The 20,014-nt window shown below is 35.7% G+C and overlaps 2 protein-coding genes across 2 annotated transcripts in view; both read right to left on the bottom strand.

Moving 5' to 3' along the window:
• Nucleotides 1-1,837: 1,837 nt before the first annotated feature.
• CAMLG (calcium modulating ligand) lies at nucleotides 1,838-9,915 on the bottom strand. The gene is made up of 4 exons (XM_070933911.1): nucleotides 9,665-9,915; nucleotides 6,440-6,891; nucleotides 5,305-5,370; nucleotides 1,838-5,020 (listed from the first exon to the last, which is right to left on the bottom strand). The coding sequence occupies exons 1-4, from the start codon at nucleotides 9,849-9,851 to the stop codon at nucleotides 4,829-4,831; spliced, it is 897 nt and encodes a 298-aa protein (XP_070790012.1). The 5' UTR covers nucleotides 9,852-9,915; the 3' UTR covers nucleotides 1,838-4,828.
• Nucleotides 9,916-17,894: 7,979 nt separating this feature from the next.
• Nucleotides 17,895-20,014, bottom strand: part of SEC24A (SEC24 homolog A, COPII coat complex component) — a 39,833-nt gene continuing 37,713 nt past the window's right edge. Inside the window, exons 22-23 of the mRNA XM_070937292.1 lie at nucleotides 18,852-18,955; nucleotides 17,895-18,382 (exon numbers count right to left, since the gene is read on the bottom strand). Of these exons, the coding sequence (XP_070793393.1) occupies nucleotides 18,268-18,382; nucleotides 18,852-18,955 (219 nt within the window). The 3' untranslated portion in view covers nucleotides 17,895-18,267. The remainder of the gene's footprint in view (nucleotides 18,383-18,851; nucleotides 18,956-20,014) is intronic.

Consider the following 20,014-nt stretch of genomic DNA (forward strand, 5'->3'; position numbering starts at 1 on the left):
CCGACGCCAAAAGGGGAAGAAGAAGTGGGCCCGGATCATGTCTTACAGCCGGCCCACAGCAGCCTCTTCTGCCCGGCGGAGCGACCAGCAGGCGCTTTCTGGAGCAACTGCGTATCCCGCCGGAATTTTAAGCGGGTGGTAACTTTGTTCTAAGAGCGCTTGGTGTACACTGTACAGGGACTAACTCGTAGACAAAATACGGTATCCCGCGTTGTAGATCATGATGTTTTTCAGGAGAGGAGAACTAAACAGACCTGTGCTTTAATGTTTATTCGTAGTCTGCTGCCAACTGGTCACACTCCACAGGTGCTTTTTCAAGAGGCAAGTGGACTTTCTGGTTTTTCCTTGAGGAAAAAGGAAAGGGAAAAACCCAGAAAGTCCAATTGCCTCTTGAAAAAGCACCTTTGGGACAACCGTGACCTGGATGACTGAGAATCTCCATAGACAACTGGCCACATGTTTATTTGTTGTACAATGGAAATGCATAAGACCTCTTGATCCTTGGCATGAAATGTGAATCCTCTCGATTTCATATTTTTGAGGGATTTGCCTGGAATCACCATCTCTGATTATGACTCTCGGCGTGGCATACATCCCAACAATTCTTCTCTGTCCGGTTTTGATTCCATTTATGTCTTAAAAAAGGTGGATCAGAAACAACTTTTCTATTAGTCCCATAAAAAAAAAAATCAGGGTTCTACAAAATTCCATGGTCAAATCATGAACCATGTGTGTCCCAACATAAAGAATTACCAAATTACTGTTGGGCAACTTGGTGCCCTGCAACAATGCAAAAGAAATGTCCTCTTGATTTAACTTAATTTTTGATGGGATTTCAATCTGGTTCAATTCACAGAACTTTTGTTTGAACCCGGTGAACCACTGCAAACAGTTTAGGGTCATATGTGGTGCAAAATCATGGATTTGAGACCAGGTTGCCTTCATTTGTTACTATTTTTGTATGTATCCGCATGAAACACAAATCATAGTTCTTTTACTTACAATGAAGTTTTGTAATTAGATTCATTCTTTTTGGCCCCAGTGGTGCCAAAATGGATCTGATGTATGGCTTCACATGATTTCATATCTAACCCAGCTGAAATTAACATAGACAAATGAGAACTTTTTGCAAAGAACCTATCACCAGAATCATAGATCTAAGGATTTTTACCAATATAGTACAAAAAATTTGAACTCAGCACACAAATCCTCCTGGGCATTATGTACAACTTTCCAGAAAAATCACCAAGCCATGTTATCTTCTCTTTCTCAATAGACAGAGAAAAACAGAGTTGGTAAAGTTTGGTATTAAAGTGGCATAAAATCAAAGGAATTAGTTTTCTAAAAGACCAATTGCATGTTTTACCTGAAATCCTAGACTATCTTTACAAATGCATTCTTCTATTAGTCTGTTTTGGAAATTTCTGGCATTCTCATGACAATATCTGTGTCATATTCTCAAGAATCTCCATGGTAATCACATTAAGAGATCACAAAGTCAAAGACAGCGGATTTGAGGAATGAATTCTTATGGATCATATGGAGGATAAAGGATAAAGCTGTTCTTATATAACAAGTTTACTACCAAAGAAATGTAGAAATAACCAGACTTTCCAAACATTTTGTTTTGTTTTGTTTTGTTTTATACATCCAGGAAGTGTTCTATCCAGCAGATAGTAGGTAGGACACTGTTAAATTCAGCTACAAAGGTTTGATTTATTTCCTTAATCCTCCTGGAATCAGAAAGTTGTGTCCTAAATTACTAATTCAGAAATAAGGAAAATTAACGAAATCTGGCCTTTGCAGACATTTTAATGTATATTCAAGTAATGCCAAAGCATAAATAATTATAACATATATAGCTTCAATGCATTTAACAGAATCAATGCAACAATTACAACAATGTGAGATTTTTACAGAGAAAGTTCAAATTATGGATAAGGAAGCATACAAAGCAGCTTGTTATTTCATCATATACATATTTTTAGACAGCACAGGAGAGCTGTTCCTTCTTTGTGCTTGGAGAAACTTACTTTTAAACCACCAGGCTCTCTGCCCAATTATTTTCTATTTGCATTTAAATATGTAAAATATATTAAAAATAAGGACACCAAAAAACCTGCAAATAGTGATACTAGCAATTTCCTTAGAAAGGGGCCACACTTGAAGATATTTTGCACATTTTTCAATGCAGCACTGATAATTTTTTTAACTTGAATCTTGTTTATGATGTTTTCTATTGCCCTCCCCTCCTCACCCTTTTTAAAAAAAGTATAGATGGGTGAATAGCTAAGTGTTTTGTTGTGGTGGGTTTTAGAACATCAAAATCTTTGTTTTTATGAAGCAAGGATTTGGGAAAAACATGAAGATCTCCATCTTAATGTGTTGGTCATTAATTTTCCTACTTTTATCTGTTTTATCTTCTATGAAATGAGTGCTTTTTTTTTTTTGCATCTTCTAGAATCACTATCTAAAAACAGTCTATACTATCAAAATATCAAGAGTTGGGATTGATAATTCTATACCTACGTTTGCTTTTTGAAGTAAAAATATATCAAACAAGATCTTAGATTTATGCTATTTTATTAATATTTGAAGGTCCATCATCAAAAATATGAATTATAGGAATTTAGAAAAATTAATGTGTAGAGTAAAAACCTAAAAATAGACTTTTTTCAAGGTATTTCCATTATAGTTCATGTTGTAAAGAGACAAATTTGTTTTTTAAACCGAATGAAACTGCATTGCCAAAATATGCACATTTCTTTGTGTATATCAGCCATGACTTAATCTCCAAAACACTTTTTCCAAGGAGCAATGGTAAAATTTGGTTCAGTAAATGCAATCACTGAAATTACAATGTAAGGAAATTTAGGAGTCCATTATAAAGGAAGAACCAATTTAACTTTCTATCAAGTATTTAAAAACCCAATTGTGTTTTAATTTAGTCTGTAAAATTAAATTATCTGTAATAATTGTAAGCAAAGCAAAAGACATTTCCAATTAAGTCAAGCTATTTGACAGCAGACACTTCAAAAATTAAAACCCAAGAAAAAAGTCATCTCATTTTTCAGAATGAAAATGTTCCACTGTATAATTTCTGTCTTTGATTACTTTCCAAATCTTTGCAAGATAGAACTACTTACAGGTACTGAGAATGGGCTACATATACATAACAGTGACAAGGTAAGATAGGGAAGAACTGTAACATAAGAAAGGATTGCAAATATATGACACATCTTCTTCAGCCCATAATGGAATCTAATGCAAATTAAGATCAACTAATAAAGTCTGCCATATTTTATTATTTATAGCCAATGTGATTGGCTACATAAATGTGAAATGAAAACATGTGGGAAATTGCTTGTATAAATACAAAACTATAAAAGGGTACCAATTTTAAAACTGAGTTAAGGCTTGACTATAGAGGAGGCCAGGAAACAAAACATTTCAAAAAGGAACATCAGGATTTGCTAACTTCAGTGGAAGATACTTCAAGTAATTGTTTTCAGATGGGTTTATAAGAACCAATTCATATATTTTAAAATTAGCATTCTACTATAAACAGACCATATTTTCTGCTACCTGTTTTCTAAAATATTATGCATATTAAACACTTGACTATCACTGGAGTAAAATATTAATTTGCACCTTCTTGCACTGCAGCGTACCTTGGTGTTTAGGTAAAGATGCTAAACATCACATGCACATATTCTTGAAAAGAAAATATACGGGAGAAGATACCGAAGCTTGACCTAATTTGTTGTACAAAGAAAAAAATCTAAAATTTACTGAAATGTCAAAGAGATGAATAAAACTGGTGATACTTAACTGTTCAAAGAGCTAATAACCCAAAGACCAGTATTTCAATCTGCAGCGTCCATTTAATGCAGCATATTCATAATTCATGTAAACAGAATTAGCAAGATTCCAATTCAAATGGGAAGGTACACAAATGTCAAGTCAGATTGCACTATTTTTAAATTCATCTTTCTATATTATCAACAGAACATTACCACCTGTAATGGAGATGACAAAAAAATAATTTGACCCAGTCTAATTACATTCCTAAAACCAGAAGCCTCTGAATTTTATCAGCATTTTTATCAGCATATGCCACTTGCTCAAAGTATGAACTAGTATATTGAAGTGACAAATATTAACACAGAGGAATGACCTTAAGAAATCATTCTCGATTGATCCACAGTAGGTCTCTTTCCATTTGTGGAAAAGGTCAAGTTTCAAGCATGGGCTTCTGATGGAAGAAAGAGAAGCACTTCCTACTATCCCTTTCAACTGCCTGTGCCCTTTGTATGATGTTGCAGAGGGTACTTATCCCAATGTTTTAAGGGGCACATGATATGGAGGAACAGGCCAAAATAGCTTTCCACCTTTTGCTCAACAGGAGCTTCAGTATAAATTCTGCAGATAAGAATTCTGGAACAAAGCCATAAAATATAATTCGGTCAACCACACAATACCTCAGTTGCTTGGGGTTTCATGTCCAAAGAGAAATATTAAAGTACAAGGTGGCATCAGCAATAGTGGGAAAACTAATGTCTTCCTTAGTAGCAGGAAAGGCCCACTTCTGAAACATTGTTACACTGTCTTCCATGTTTGAAATCACACTTATGATACCTAACCTGTAATAATTCACCCTCATAGTTGGGAATGCAGCTTTTCCTTCATAGCTATGATTAAAGTACACTGAATTAAGAAAGAAGAAAGAACTGATGAACATTTAACCCTGTTTATATATTTACAGAAGGGTGTGAATGAACTCAAGACTAAAATAGTCCTGCTGATGTATTGAATCCCACAGCTATTATCATGGCACTTCTGAGCCAAAAAACACAAGCAGTTCATGACAGAACATGAAAGTAAAGAAATAAACACAAAGGTCTGTAAAGACATCCCCCATTTTGCTGTAAGTGTCCATGGAACGACTAATTACTTCTGCAGGGATCCCAGACAGTAAAAGAGCAGCAGTTAATACAGTAGTTTTTGTCTTCTTTTCACTCTGCAAAAAAACAACAAAGTTTAATTTTTCAGAACTTTCATCTTATAGCATCTTATTTCATTTTAAATGTTATAGAACCTATTCTTCTTCCCCCCACAACTTATTCCAAATAAGGAAACAATTAGCCTAGGATCACCCAAAGGACTCTATGGTTGACTGAGAATATGAATCTCCCAAGTCTAAGCCTATCACATCAGTCATCACTAAAGTGACTCCTCCCATCCTTGGTCACTCCAAGTTAGAAATGTTAAGGATTTCTCTGATTTTTCTAACAAAACACTTACCTTAGGGAAATACTTTGACAGTCCCATATATGCAAGTTGTAAAGTAAGGAATGGAGCAAATATTGACTGCAGAAAAAACAATAAAAAATTATATACTTTAGCAAATAATCATGAGAAATCATACTAAATAGATGCTTTCAAGGAAAGCTTCTATTTCTTGTAGAACATTTCAATGATTTAATTAAAAAATGAAAAAAAAGCACTTTTTAAAAATGCTACTAATCAAATATATTGCATTTAAGAACAACTCATAGGTGTTAAATATATTTAGTCACTGCTACTGAGATGGGTAGATCTGTGATAAGTTAAATAGCAATGTATTAATGATAATTAAACCAGGCCTATCACTTATTTCCAACAAAGCTATTTGAGCATCCAGTGCATAATATTAAAATGCATTAGTTAGGGTTACTTTGAAGGGATGATTGTCAGCTGTGCTTTAGGACTATTCAAATGGTTAACAAAAAAGAGGGTACACAGCCACTGCTTTCTACCTGGATTTCCATCCCCTTCTAATGCTTAATTGATGCCAAGAATGAAGTGCAAGACAGGAAGTCCTCAACTGACGACCAAAGTTGAGCCCAGAATTTATGTTGGTAAAGGAGAAATTTGCCCACAAGTGGCGCACAACTGTAAGAGTCACAGCATCCCATGGATATGTAATTGCCAATGGTCAGCTTCACAACTGGATTCTGACAAGTAAAGACAATGGAGAAACTGGCAGAAAGCTGCAAGCTGTGGTCACATGATGTCATGCTTAATAACAAGTGATTTGTTTAACAACCATAGTAGAACTGACATCGCAAGTCTAGCATGATCATCTGTTTTGCTTAACAACTGCATCACTTAGCAACGGAGTGGCCGGTCCCAATTGTGGTCATTAAGTAAGTTCCTGTACTAACTTATTGTAAAGATGCTCTGACTTTCACACAGTTCTTAACAATTACTGCTAGAAACAATAAATGGGTTTTATGGATTTGGACCTGAATCTATTTAGCCATGAGAAAATAATTGTTTAGCATAATTACCCCCATACATGTACTACTTTACAAACCTGCCAGCAAGGCAACCAAGACAAAAAAAAAAAAAGGGGAGAAAAATGAAAATAGTAAGATTTTTTTTTAAAAAAACGTACCAAATATTTGCATACAAAAACTCTAACGCCAATGGCAAGGAGTACACAGCCCACCAATCTAAAAATGTGAAAGGAATCAAATTCCTCCACAACGTTTCCATTTTCTTGACTTGGCTTCTCATTCATCAGCTGGTTTCTAAGCTTCATCGCTTCATCAAACCTTGATAAATACTGATCCAATCCATGGCGTGGTGCTCTCTGTGGAACGTCCAACAATTCCCCTCTATTGCGTTGCCGGAGCTCACTGCTGCCATCGCTACCAATTTCATGAGTTTTGCTAAATAAGTCTATTTTCTCTCCTTTGTGCTCTGCTAAACTGCTTGTGTGGTCAGCCGTTCCTGATAAATTGCAGACAGTATCACCCAGCACAACCCGTTTGGAAACAGGAGCAGGAAGGCAAATTGGTTTATCCTGTTCCAGTTGAAGCTTAGTTTCTGAATGAGTGTCATCATCTAAAGAGAACAGAACAAAAACTGAAATTATACCAAAATTTGAAGTTGATAATAAATTCTTAGAGGGTAGGATAAAGTACAGGATGTCAACCAATGATACGATGCTTCAGTTAGCCAGAGTCCTTTTCTACCTAACCACATTTAAAAGTCATTCTTTCCCATGTGCACTTCTTTAAATATAAATATATTATAAATTGCCCAGAATCGCAACAGATTCAGCAGAGGAAAGTACAGAAGGTCCTTGATTTGAAGGTGGAAAATAATGAACATGTGATCCTGGGACACTGAAATAGGCATAAATATATGCCAGTTACCAAGCACCCAAATTTTGATCGCCGAGGGAACTGCGATGGTCATAAGTAAGAAGACCAGTCATAACATTTTTTCAGTATTGTCATAAAATGATCGTTATCATTCAAATGGTTGTTAAATGAATAGTAAATCAAGTATACCTTATTATGATGTATGTTCAACAATATTTTCTGCATAGAATATATGTTTAGGAATTGTGCCATATGTAATGAATCTGTTAGACATTAATAATGTAGTTTTTTCTAATACCTTTATCTGTAGCTCTCAGAGATATTAGCAAACATATTTATTCAGTAAATTTTAGAAGTGCATCCCAATCTGAAAAGGATGAAAACTGTTGAAATATAAAAGAATACACACACATACACACTCATAAATATTGTTTATTTTTTTATAACTCCTTCAATTTTTTCTTGCTTCTCAAAGAATCATATGCCCAAATGTTCCATTGTCAATAATAATGAGAAGCCACTGAAATTATCTATGTACATCCTAATTGTCACTATAAAGCAATGTTGTATGCAAAAATACAGTGGTGCATATCTTTCAATTGCTCAAAAGAAATGAGTAAATCCCCAGTAATAATCAACTCTCAATCACAATTTCACATTGGCTTACATTTGTGCATTGAAAAAATTATTTAAAATATCAAAGGTAATCATATAATGTACTGCCTAGAATAGAGGTATCAAATTGGCAGCCCGGGGGCCGGATGCATCATGTGCAGGCCCCGCCCACCCCAGCTCCGCAAATGGGAAAAACATCACGAAACGTCACACGACAGCATGACGCAGCGAGTTTGACACCTGTGGCCTAGAGAGTTGGACTAGTCACTTATTCCCATATCCTGTTAAGTATATAATTAAGATATTCTCTAACCATGCTTAGGAAACTTCATGTAGTCACCTTTAATGCATCTCTAGCTCACAATAAAGTCATCTTAAAATGATACCTATTCTGTCACAGAGAATTCTTACATAATTCTGATCTTTATAGATAATAGAGAGATCATGGTATAGGAACATATTTTCCAAAACCTTCATGGTTGCTCTACCCTACTTTGTGGCATATATCTTGACTGCTGATTTCCTTAACTGTTGATGGTTGATCCAAAAAGCAGAGGCTATCTACCACTGCAATATCGTCTAGGTCTGATTACTCTACCTGATGTAGAGTCTTCTTTATATTTAATTTTAGTTCCATTTTTCCACTAGGGTACAAGTAGTCCTCCACTTATAACTTATAATTATTTAGTGACCGTTTGAAGTTACAACAGCACTAAAAAAGTGACTAATGACCAGTTTTCATACTTACAACCACTGTAGCTTCCCTATGGTCACACAATCAAAATTTGGGCACCTGGCAACTGGCATGTATTTATGGCAGTTGCACTGTCTCAGGGACATGTGTTCACCATCTGTAAACTTCCTAGAAGGCTTCCAACAAGCAAAGTCAAGTGGGGAAGCCAGATTCACTTAAAACCCATATGATTCATTTAACAACTGCAGTGATTCACTTAGCAACTATGGCAAAAAAGGTCATAAAATGGGGGCAAGTCACTTTACAAATGTCTTGCTTAGCAATGGAAATTTTAGCTTTAGTTGTGATTGTAAGTCAAGGACTACCTTATTTGATTTTTATTATTAGAGCTAGGCAACAGTAACAGTTGGAAGGGACCTTGGAGGTCATCTAGTCCAACCCCCTGCTCACGCAGGAGACCTATACTAGGAATTCGAACCACCGAACTTTCTGATTGACAAGTTCAGTGTCTTAGCCACTGAGCCACCTGGCCAGGCTAAGCTTGCAGATCCTTTGCATTTTCAGCTGCAAGGGCAGTGTCCTCAACATGGCATCCATTGCTATTGGCAAGACTAAAAATGTAATAATCCTTTTACAAATCTCAACTCCTTCCCCAAATTTAAGATAGCAACTAAGATACCACCAATTATGCTAAAATGCTATTTACTAAGGTAAGATTTTCTTGATTGGATGAACTCACAGACATTGCGTTTTTATTAAAGCTATTCAAATTTGACCTTTTTTTTCCCTTTCAAAAATGAGAATGCAGTTCCCGAAAACAATAGTGTAACTATTTGACTGGGCCGGTCCCATTTAAACAAATAATGGGGTTTAAAACGTATCAGAAAGCAACTCCATTAAATTTTCGTTATCCAACAATGACGACTCATTTTATATTTGAGGAGCTCGAAGCGCCAAACACCTGGCTGCTACCTGAGTCAGCCGTTTGCAGTGTTGATGGAAACGAAGTTTTGCTGCAAAAAAAGGCCATATTTTTAACCTCGGGGGAATAATAATAATGATGATGATGATGATGATGATGTGAGGGTTTTGAGAAGACGGAAGAAAAGGGTGCTCCCGCCAAATCCCCGCCTCCCTCCGGCCGCGGCCTGGGTTTTCCTCGCCCGGGGCCCCCCAATCCCAGGCCATACCCCGTCCTCACCCGCCTTCGGCCGATGGAAGCCCATAATGCGATTGATCCGCTCCTCCGAGTTCATCAGGAGCTTTCGCCGGCGAATCTCGGCCCTCCGCTGAGAGGCGGTGAGTCCCCTCAGCGGTGGGGAAGATCCGCCGGTTCCTTCGTGGTGGCTGCTACCAAACCCGTCTCCTTCCACAGGATCCGGCTCCATGACCCGTCGCTCGCCGAAAGAGCCGCGACCACCTTCAAGGCTTTTCTCTCCTCAAGTAATACAATGGAAATCACCAGGCCCCCTCTCCCACAGCCGCTCTCTAACGCGCAAGCGCAACTGGCGCCATTTGAGGACCGCCTTCAGACGCTGAAACGAGCGACGCCATCTTAGATGAGGGTCTCCCTGTTAGAGCAAAAGCGGCAGCTCGGTGACGGCGGCAAGTTTAAAGCCGTTGTACAGAAGCGCCGACCCTAGCAAAAGATGGCGGAAAAGGCTTCTGGAGTGAAGCGGGTGAAAAGTTGAGTATGATCTCATCGGTTAGGAAAAAGAAATCATAATCGCTTCCGTCACGGTCAGATGCGGGATGGTTTAGGCGGGGCTCCGCGGATTTCAATTGGCAGCCAGCTGATAGCGGGAGTTGATGGTTTATCACCAAAATAATTAAGGAAATACCAAAATTATTTTCCATTCTAATCCCAAAAGTACTTAGCCAAGGATTTTTTCCCTCTAGCCTTTGGCTTGCATATCTTTATTTTAATTATTTTATTCTTCATCTTTTATATTGAACTTTTTTTAAAGTGATTTTTTGCTAGACTTGTTTTCTATTAGTTTATTAAAATAGTTTAGATTTATTTGGTGTAATTGAATTTCATGTTTTTACTGAGTTACAGATTTGCAAACTATAGAGTTAATGTAATTTAAATAAAAATGCCACAAATGTAATGTTTTGTAATACTTTAGGATAAAAGTGGTTAGGAATGATTTTTTAATAATTTTGAGTGCTACAAATAAGATCCACTATATAATCATGGTTTGGAATAAAGAATGGTGAGGCAAAGAAATAGGAAATGGAAGCAGGGATGTTGGAAGGAAAAAATACAATGTTGGAACTTTTGCTTTTAAGAGGAAATAAAGCTGAGCATAGTGTTGGAAGAAATATCCATCTAGCTCAGTTCCAAGCCAGGAGAAAGGCACTGGAGACAAAATGGAGGCTGGAGGCTGATTGGAAAGATGGTTTAATGATGAAGCAGAACCACCAAGCAGGTGTGATTGTGGGCAGCTGACCACATGGAGTTGAGAATGAGGAGTATTTGTACCTTCTCTTGGCCTTTGAACTTGAACTTCCCTATTCCTGTGCAAGAACATGTATTCTTTTGGCTGCTGTAGGGGTCATAGCTGGCTCTGTAGGTTGTCTTACATCCCAGGTTTGGTTGAAGTTTGGCTGATGCAATGAAGGGGCTTGTTGGGCAATTCCTATTGTGGCTGAGGGCTAACCCTACCTTTGTTCAGACCTTGCTGCAGGGAATTTGCTTATGAATAGAGATAGAATTTCCTGGGGAGGAAAGCTATGGCAAATCTAGACAGCATTCTAAAAAGCAGAGACATCACTCTGCCAACAAAAGTACGTATAGTCAAGGCTATGGTTTTCCCAGTTGCAATGTATGGTTGTGAAAGTTGGATCATAAGAAAGGCTGAGCGCCAAAGAATTGAGGCCTTTGAACTATGGTGCTGGAGAAGACTCCTGCGAGTTTCTTGGATTGCAAGGCGATCAAACCGGTCAGTCCTAGAGGAGATCAACCCTGACTGCTCTGACAAGTCCTGAAGATGAAACTCAAATACTTTGGCCACCTAATGAGAAGGAAGGACTCACTGGAGGAGAGCCTAATGCTGGGAAAGATTGAGGGCAAAAGAAGAAGGGGACGACAGAGAATAAGGTGGCTGGATGGAATCACTGAAGCAGTGGGCGTGAGCTTAAATGGACTCCAGAGGATGATAGAGGACAGGAAAGCCTGGAGGAACATTGTCCATGAGGTCGTGATGGATCGGACACGACTTCGCAACTAATAACAAGAGATAGAATACAACTTATCTCTTAAGTTGCTTATGCATAGAGCTAGAATAGAACTTATCTCTTAAATGCTGACATCTGCTGTGGGCTATTAAGGAAGGTGAGGGCTGCTTTCCAAGAGCACATTTTTCCATTTCTCATCCAGGCAGATATAATATTCTGCCTTTTTAACATTTCTCAAAATACTTTATTCTTCTAGGAGAGTGGTGGGTGCTAACTCTCTACAATAGCAAAGCATATTAGCTAAGATTTTAATAAATTCAATAATAAGTGTTATCCCATGTCAGAAGGAGCTAATGGGGAAAAGCTCAAAGCCTAGAGCAGGGTTGGGCAATTTTCTCAATGGGCTACATGAGAAACTGGGAGTGTGGAGGTTCATAGGCATGCACCCACACACATACGCACCCACACACGTACGTTGAAAAATGAATTGCAGTCGCCTTCAAAATAGAAGCAATGTAGTTGCATTGTGTGTATGGACTACACTTATTTACATATGATTTTTAATTTCTTATGTGAGCTGTATGTGGCCTGGAACCGTAAAATACCCAGGTCTGGCTTAGAGAAAGGGATTTTAAAAGAACTTGGCAAACAATTTCAAAGAGAGAGAAAAAAGGGACAGTTAAATTTGTGGGGCTAATGAAGAGAAAAAAAAGGCAAATTTGAAAAGTAAACTATGTTAGGATCATGGGCATTTTGATGTATTATAACATTAATCATTACTCCTTTGGTACTACTATGACTTGCATGAAAGTACAGAAGGGTAGAGTTGTATCACATCTTATGTTTTGTTATTTGACAAAATCTTGGCTTGCTAAAAAAAGGTCCACAAAAAAGGTCAAGTAACTCGGACTACAAAATAGGTCCACTAACTCAGAATAGTAGAACCAGTGTCCAAAAATCAACATTTCAGAATGAGCTGAAGAAAAGATACATATAACAAAAAGGGCTTCTTGGACGCTTTCAAAATAAAATATTCACTATAATAACTGCTCAATAAAGAAGTTCAAATATTAACAGATAGAAAAGAAAGCTACTCAACTCCAACTTTGGTTCGGACTCCCCAAAAAATTGTTTCATCAAGAAACTGACTGGCAAAATTGAAGTTTGAGTTCAACATAAAGAGGAGAGAAACTTCCATATTTTGGATTAGTTTAAAACTTTAGGATCAGATGTTTGCATCCAAGGTTATTGAATGAACTAACTACAATCTAGATGAATGCTTACATACTATTGGAAAATTTGGAAATTACTAAAGTGCCAGATGTTGTGTATCTTTTAAAAAAATCAGCATATTATGGATCATTCCAACACTGAGATTCTAGAGTAGATAATAAAAAGCTAGTAATTGCCAGATGCTAGCATGAATTTGATCAAAACAAATTCTTCTCTAATAAGCTTATCAATTCCAATCTGACAACTTCCTTAATAGATTATTAAAATGTTGTTGAGAAAATATGCTTCAAGTTAAAGGAAGTTTTTGATAAAGATACCCACATTATGCTGAATAGCAAGCTAATTTAAAGTGGGCTTCATGGCATGAAAATAGGTGGCTTGAAAATTATACTCAGAAAATGCTTTTCAAATTTTGTTCTTTAGATTTGAGATATCAAATGAAATACCAGTAGGAACAGTTCTGTGTCTTCTAATTTTAATTATTTTCTTTAATGGTTTAGTTTTAAATATCAGTGTACAATCATATTTTTAGCCAAGGGTTGTACGTTGAGTGGTACAATACATTAGAGATTACAGTCCAAAAATATAGGATGGCAAAATTAATGTTGATCTGATTTATGTGTCATTCAAATATAGTTTTAATTACTTTTCATTTTTTACATTTTCCCCAGTTACCACATTAAAAGTTAAAATTTGCTAACTTTTGGAGAGGTCAGAGAGATGCACATAAAGGCTTTCATAGGCACATGTCCTATAATTCATGTTATATTTCTGCTATTTTCATTTTACTTCCCCCACCATTTCAGAACGATCTTCAACCTTCAGTATTCTCTTGGGGGACAGCACAAAGATTTACAGGTACTCCTCAATTTACAACCATTCATTTAGTGACTGTTCAAAGTTACAGCAGCACTGAAAAAAGTGATTTATGACTGTTTTTCACTTATGATATTGCAGCATCGCCAGAGTGATGCTTGACAACTGGCATGAATTTATGATGGCTGCACTGTCCAAGGGACATGTGATCACCTTTTACAATCTTCTGATACACAAAATCAATGGGGAAGCCAGATTCACTTAACAACCATGTTACTAACAACTGCAGTGGTTTGCATAATTGTGGCAAGGATTATAAAATGGAGCAAAATTCACTTAACAGTTGTATTGTTTAGTAATGGAAATTTTGTGCTCAATTGTGGTCAGAAGTTGAGGACTGCCTGTATAGGAGAAGGATACAAAGGATTATAGGGGAAGAAAAATAATAACCCTTTAAGCTTGTTCTTCACTGAACCCAATCATATATGTTACTTATTTTTAGCAAGTTTGTAACCACAGAAATATAGTTCTAAATGTTAATTTTTGCCTTCTGTTCCATTGTTCCATTGATAACAGAGAAGTGATTTGCCATTGCTTTTTTGTGAGATAACTTCCCAGCCTAGTTTTAAGTTTAAGTTTAGTTTTAAGCCCTTGTTTTCCATTAAAGTTCCCTGTCCATTTCTAATCAGGGTCAGATCTACTTGGCCTCTCAACCCAGTTAAAGTTAGTCAAATGCTTTCACTGCTAAGGCTTGACAGTATCTATAATATTTTGCTTATAACCAAATGTGTTTCCTGGATACAGGACAAAATGATTTAAGTAATTATAATGAATAAGCTATTATATGCAATCTAAGAAAAAGCTAGCTGAGCTACCTTTGTGAAAAATAATAAAATACTTCCAAAAATGTTAATCTTACATGAAAAATTAATTCTGAGCTAATTTAACACAATGCTATACTAGTGATGGCAAACCTTTTTGGCACCGAGTGCCCAAACTGGAATGCATATGCACCTGCGTGCATGCTGCAGCCCCGGAAACTCAAAGACCAGCTGACTGGCACGCATGCACACCCCGGAAACCAGAAGAGCAGCTGGTAATAGCGTGTGTGCCCACAGTGATGGCTCTGTGTGCCACCTCTGGCACGTGTGCCATAGGTTCGCCAGCACGGTGCTATACTATTCCAAATAAATACTGAAGTTTTTAATTCACTTTCCAAAGTTTTTATGTACATAGATGTACTGGTTAAAATTGTGGATAGGTTGAGATATAATATTTTCTGATACTGTGTATCCATTAGACAATAAAAGAGTCTAATATGATTATTGAAATTTAACTGGCTTGAAGTTGATTAGTTGCAATTCTCAGAGGAGCATTCTAATTAATAGTCAGACCATCATATTTTAGTCAATGACCCAGCAATTCTTTACATTATAAATCTGCATATTTATTGAAACTAATTGCTGAATGTGAAATTTACCACATCAGAAGAATAATACTTGCTTTTTGGTAAAAATAAATTAAAATGCTTGTATTTCAATCTGTTCACAATTTGCACTGCATTTAAACAGCATTAATCCCCAGGTCTAATCATAGAAGTACCTCTTTATGTACTGAAAATCATTTTATTCATTAAATGGTCAGATAGTCTCTGCATATTCCATTTTGTTTATAAAAACACTGATAAAATTCTATGCAAGCTCTTTCAATTAATTTTATTGAGTAGCCAAATTTGATAAATTAGCACAGCTAAAATAAGCATTTGCATGTGTTACAAATGACTTTTTACAGGAATAAAACAGTGAAAATTACAAACTGTAAAAAGGGGAACAAGTAAAACCTTGCCTTCAAGTCAGAAGAGCAAGGTTTACAATTGCACACTAAAGATCAATGTCTGAGTTCAGAAAACAAGGATTAATATTACAATATTTTACACTACTTTACAAAATCAAATTGACCAAGAATTTAATATGTAGTTAGTGAAGAGAAGGCTTGTCACATTTGATGGTCCCTTAATATTCTGAATATATATATATATATATTCTGTTAAATTAACCTTGAATAAACAAGTTTTTCCGCATTATTGCAAAACAATCAAAATTTATTCAAATGCAAATTAAGTTACAGAAAAGTAAATGTTAATATGTTGTTGCACGATCAAATCTAGAATATTGGTAAATCATATTAATTATTCTTTAAAATCTTGAACTAGAAAAATAGAGAACATTTGCTGGTGACTGCCATGCTGAGATGGGAGCATCAAGGCTACTCTTGATTACTTATGTTATTAAAGAACCTAAAACATATATAAATTATGATTTAACATTTATACATGGATTTGCCCTGGATTTCTTAAAAAGTTGAGGATATCAATTTTCTCCTCAAAAAGAATTAGAAAATTCACTATTTCACAGTGCATGAACTTTCTAAACAATATTCTATCCAAAGAGCATAATATGCTCACAGCTAACATTTTTTGTTAGTTAGGGATGCATTCTTGTAATACGTTTATCAGGTTCCATAATTCGTTCAAAGCCCATTATTTTTATCTTACATGAAGTAGAGCTATGTCTACATCATGCCTTTCCCTCCTCTCCATGCAGAATATTTTTACATACAGAAAAGTTAGGCATGGTGCTGCCTGTCAGGATTTTACCATTCAGGTTCTACAGAATCTGATCACACTAATTCTCTGCTCCAACTTGAATGAAGCAAGGAGGAACCCACAGCTAGCATGAGGTGCTAGATACATACTTCCCTATATCTAATCTTTGCCTATACCTTCTTTTCAGAAAGCTGGTTTATACACAAAGGTTTGTATATATTTTTTGGAGTAGAACTAATTAATTCTCTGCTATATATTGTATTTTAAAGCACCTCACTGATTTCCATACTTACAAGTGCATATCTCATCATGATTATATGGTTCTGAATTAGATTACCAATATTTTTTTAAAAAAATCAAAACTGAATGAAAAATAATTAAAACCGTGAAATCAATTATAAGGTTCCTGAAGTCAGCAGGTAGTTTTTTAGATATTTGAATCATTTTAAAGAAATGTCCCCCTTTCTTTCAGATGTTGAGCAACCATTTTCTAAAGATCTTCATAAATCACTCCAACAAACTAAGTAGATCATGATGCAGACAGTATCACTATAACATTTGTTACAATTGCTATTCCAGTTGGCAGTTGATAAATACCATAGTTTATGAAAAAACTTGACTGGTTTTCTGCATATATGATCTCTTATCCGTTCCTCAGATGGGTGAAATTGTATAAATTAAAGCAATGAGCAACAAATCAATGCAAATGATTCTATCAAGACTACCAGGAAGGATTTGCAGCAGAAAGATATTCAATTTTTCTTGGGTGGGGACGAGGGAGTGAAGTAAAGGGCAATGTAGAAACCAATGATTGCCATAATAAACCACCAGAGTTCCTTGTTTTACAAATGTCAATATACTTATTATTTAAATTATAGCAATTTCCAGGGAACCATAAAACTAAGGTTTTTCTTTTATAACTATCCAGTATTTGAATATTCTGAATTGAGTAGGGTTCCTGTCTATAGTTTTTCCATTAAAACCTCAAAATGTTGAATAGCAAAATTATTATTACTAAATCTGATGCTCCTCTGGATTTCAACAAGTTATTAAATACATCTCCAATGTATTATTTAACCAGTAAGCATTTTATCAAAACTTCATCCCATTACAAAAAGGTGACTGAAAAATTAATAAAACAATACGAAAATAATGGTTTTTGGTTTACTGTCTGTTCCCCTATTTACTTTCAATGAATTAAGACCAAACACATCATGCTAACTAGGATCAATTATTATTTACTATTTTTTTCAGCTGCATCAGATCTTTTTAAATTTTAATTCTTACTGAATATAATGTAATCTCATTAATCTTTCAAGACCTAGAATACTGACACATCCTAAAGGTATTCAAATGAATTATTCGATATTCATTTTAAACCCAAGTAGACTATTTCAAGTTTACTTTTGTTCTTTTCATAATCAATGTTTAAAAGAAATGGAAACTAAGCTCATTAAAACTGCAAATATTTTGTTCACAATGTACTTTTCATTGTTCCTTTAAAAAGGCAACTTTTAACGAATAATGAATTGTATAATCAAGACAATATAGTTTCCTGGAAACTCAAGTCTTGGAGTTTTTAATTCTAGCAGCAAAACACAAAGCAGAAAAATAAAAATGAAAGGTAAAAAAAGTTAGTTTATAAACATTTCTCCAATATTGCCTTTTAACATATGCCACAATTACTTACTGTGAAACATTTTTTGCAGTAAATTAAAGGCGTCCAACATATTCAAATTTATTTTAAAGTTTTAACGTACAACTACACAATAGTGTACTTAAAGATTCCACAGTCCTTTATTTGCTTTTCTTTTTCCTTTTTTTTTGGGGGGGGGGGGGAGAAGAGGGGGAATCACAGTGAGATTTTCATCAACTGCACCAGGCCAACAACTTATAGGAGCATTACAGGAATAAGAGTTCTGCACGGAGGGTACGTTCCTTTGAGCAGACGAACCATTTAAGAAAAGAGCTCATTTATTCATTTTTTGCTGAATATGCAAAAGAAATTCATAATACGATAATGCAGATTCTGTTCTGTCTTCTATCATATTTTGTAAGAAACTTGGTTTCCACGGACTCTCATCCCTAAAATATAAACAGAAGTCCATTATAAGTACATGCTTATATACTTTATTCCTTTTAAAACTATTCATCATAGTAACTCACTAGTAATGATCATATTTAGTTAACATTTATTGTATGCATAGAATAAATGTGCAATATTTACATTAAAAGAACTTTGTATATTTTAAACAGTCTAAATAGCTAACAATCCTGCAAATAAGTATTAATGATTTCATAATTCCATTTGTATCATCTTCAATACCCTCTTCTTTTATTCCTTTCCATGGTGTTACTTAATACTTTTGGCTAGTAGTTTTATTTTTGCACTGAATATGCTTTCTGTCTCTGCAAAGAAGTGTCTTGTTGTACCAAACATGAACTGAAGGAAGTTTGCAACTTAAGGTACTTACATGCATGCAATTGTTAGTGTTCAGAATCGTGCAAATTTTCATTCAATCTACCAATCAAATTTCACAAACATTCTACTTACCTTAGAATATATAATATAGGAAAGAAAGGCCTTTGCTCCCTTAGCCAGAAAATAAAAGCAAGCACTCTAGACGATTCAGCTGTGTTCAATTCTGGAAGTTGTGTCTGTCAAAAACAAACAAAAATGGGAAATAATAATGGAGCAAAAAACATTATAAAATATATTGTGCATTCAGAATACTGTACATCATGGACTGATTCTAAGCTAATTCTGCAAAAGTACACTTTTTTTTCTCTTTCAGAATACAACAAAGTAAATTTTTTTCTGGTGTTTTTCGGGAGACAGAACTGGAAGAACAGTTAAGCAAATTTAAGATAAAGTAGTCCTCAACTATGATTATTTGTTCCTTGATCAATCAAAGTTACAGTGACACCAGATGAGGGGAATTTAATGGCAGGTTCTTGGAGTTCTGACTGTTACAACTCCCACAGACAAAGGATCACAATTTACAACATTCCTTACTGGTTTCCCGCAAGCAAAGTTAATGAGAAAGTCAGAAGTCACAGTCAGGCAAGGTCTTTGCTTAATGACAGCATCTTGGACTGCCAGAATTGCCATTGCTAAAGGTGATGTGATCATAAGATGTCACACTTTATGATTGCATTGCTTAGCCACAGTAACTATGGTCCCAATTGCTGTCATAAGCCGAGGTCTATCTGCATACAAAACCTTAATGTATTACATTAAGTAGGAAAGGAATTTCTATTAAAGCAGAAAGTCTGTTCATTCTGAATATGATATTAGGCACAAACAAAATGAGAACGGAATTTCAGGTATTTTTATGTACATAAGATGGCAAATACCCCTTCATGGATTACTGCCTTGTTGTGGCGAAGGGACTTGCACAGCTCAATGAAGCTATGAGCTATGCCATGCAGGGCCATCCAAGATGGAATATACAGTAGAGGTAACAAATGGATTTAAGGGATTAGATCTGATAGACAGAGTGCCTGAAGAACTATGGATGGAGGTTCGGAACATTGTACAAGAGGTAGCAACTAAACCATCCCAAAGGAAAAAAAAAATGCAAGAAAGCAAAATGGCTGAGGAAGCTTTGCAAATAGCTGAGGAAAGAAGGGAAGTGAAAGGCAAGGCAGAAAGAGAAAGATACACCCAATTGAATGCAGAATTCCAGAGAATAGCTAGAAGAGATAAGAATACCT

This window comes from Pituophis catenifer, unplaced genomic scaffold (genome assembly GCF_029215685.1).
Source record: "Pituophis catenifer annectens isolate HBS135680 unplaced genomic scaffold, rPitCat1.0.hap2 SCAF_2, whole genome shotgun sequence".
In the NCBI taxonomy this organism is placed as follows: Eukaryota; Metazoa; Chordata; class Lepidosauria; order Squamata; family Colubridae; genus Pituophis; species Pituophis catenifer.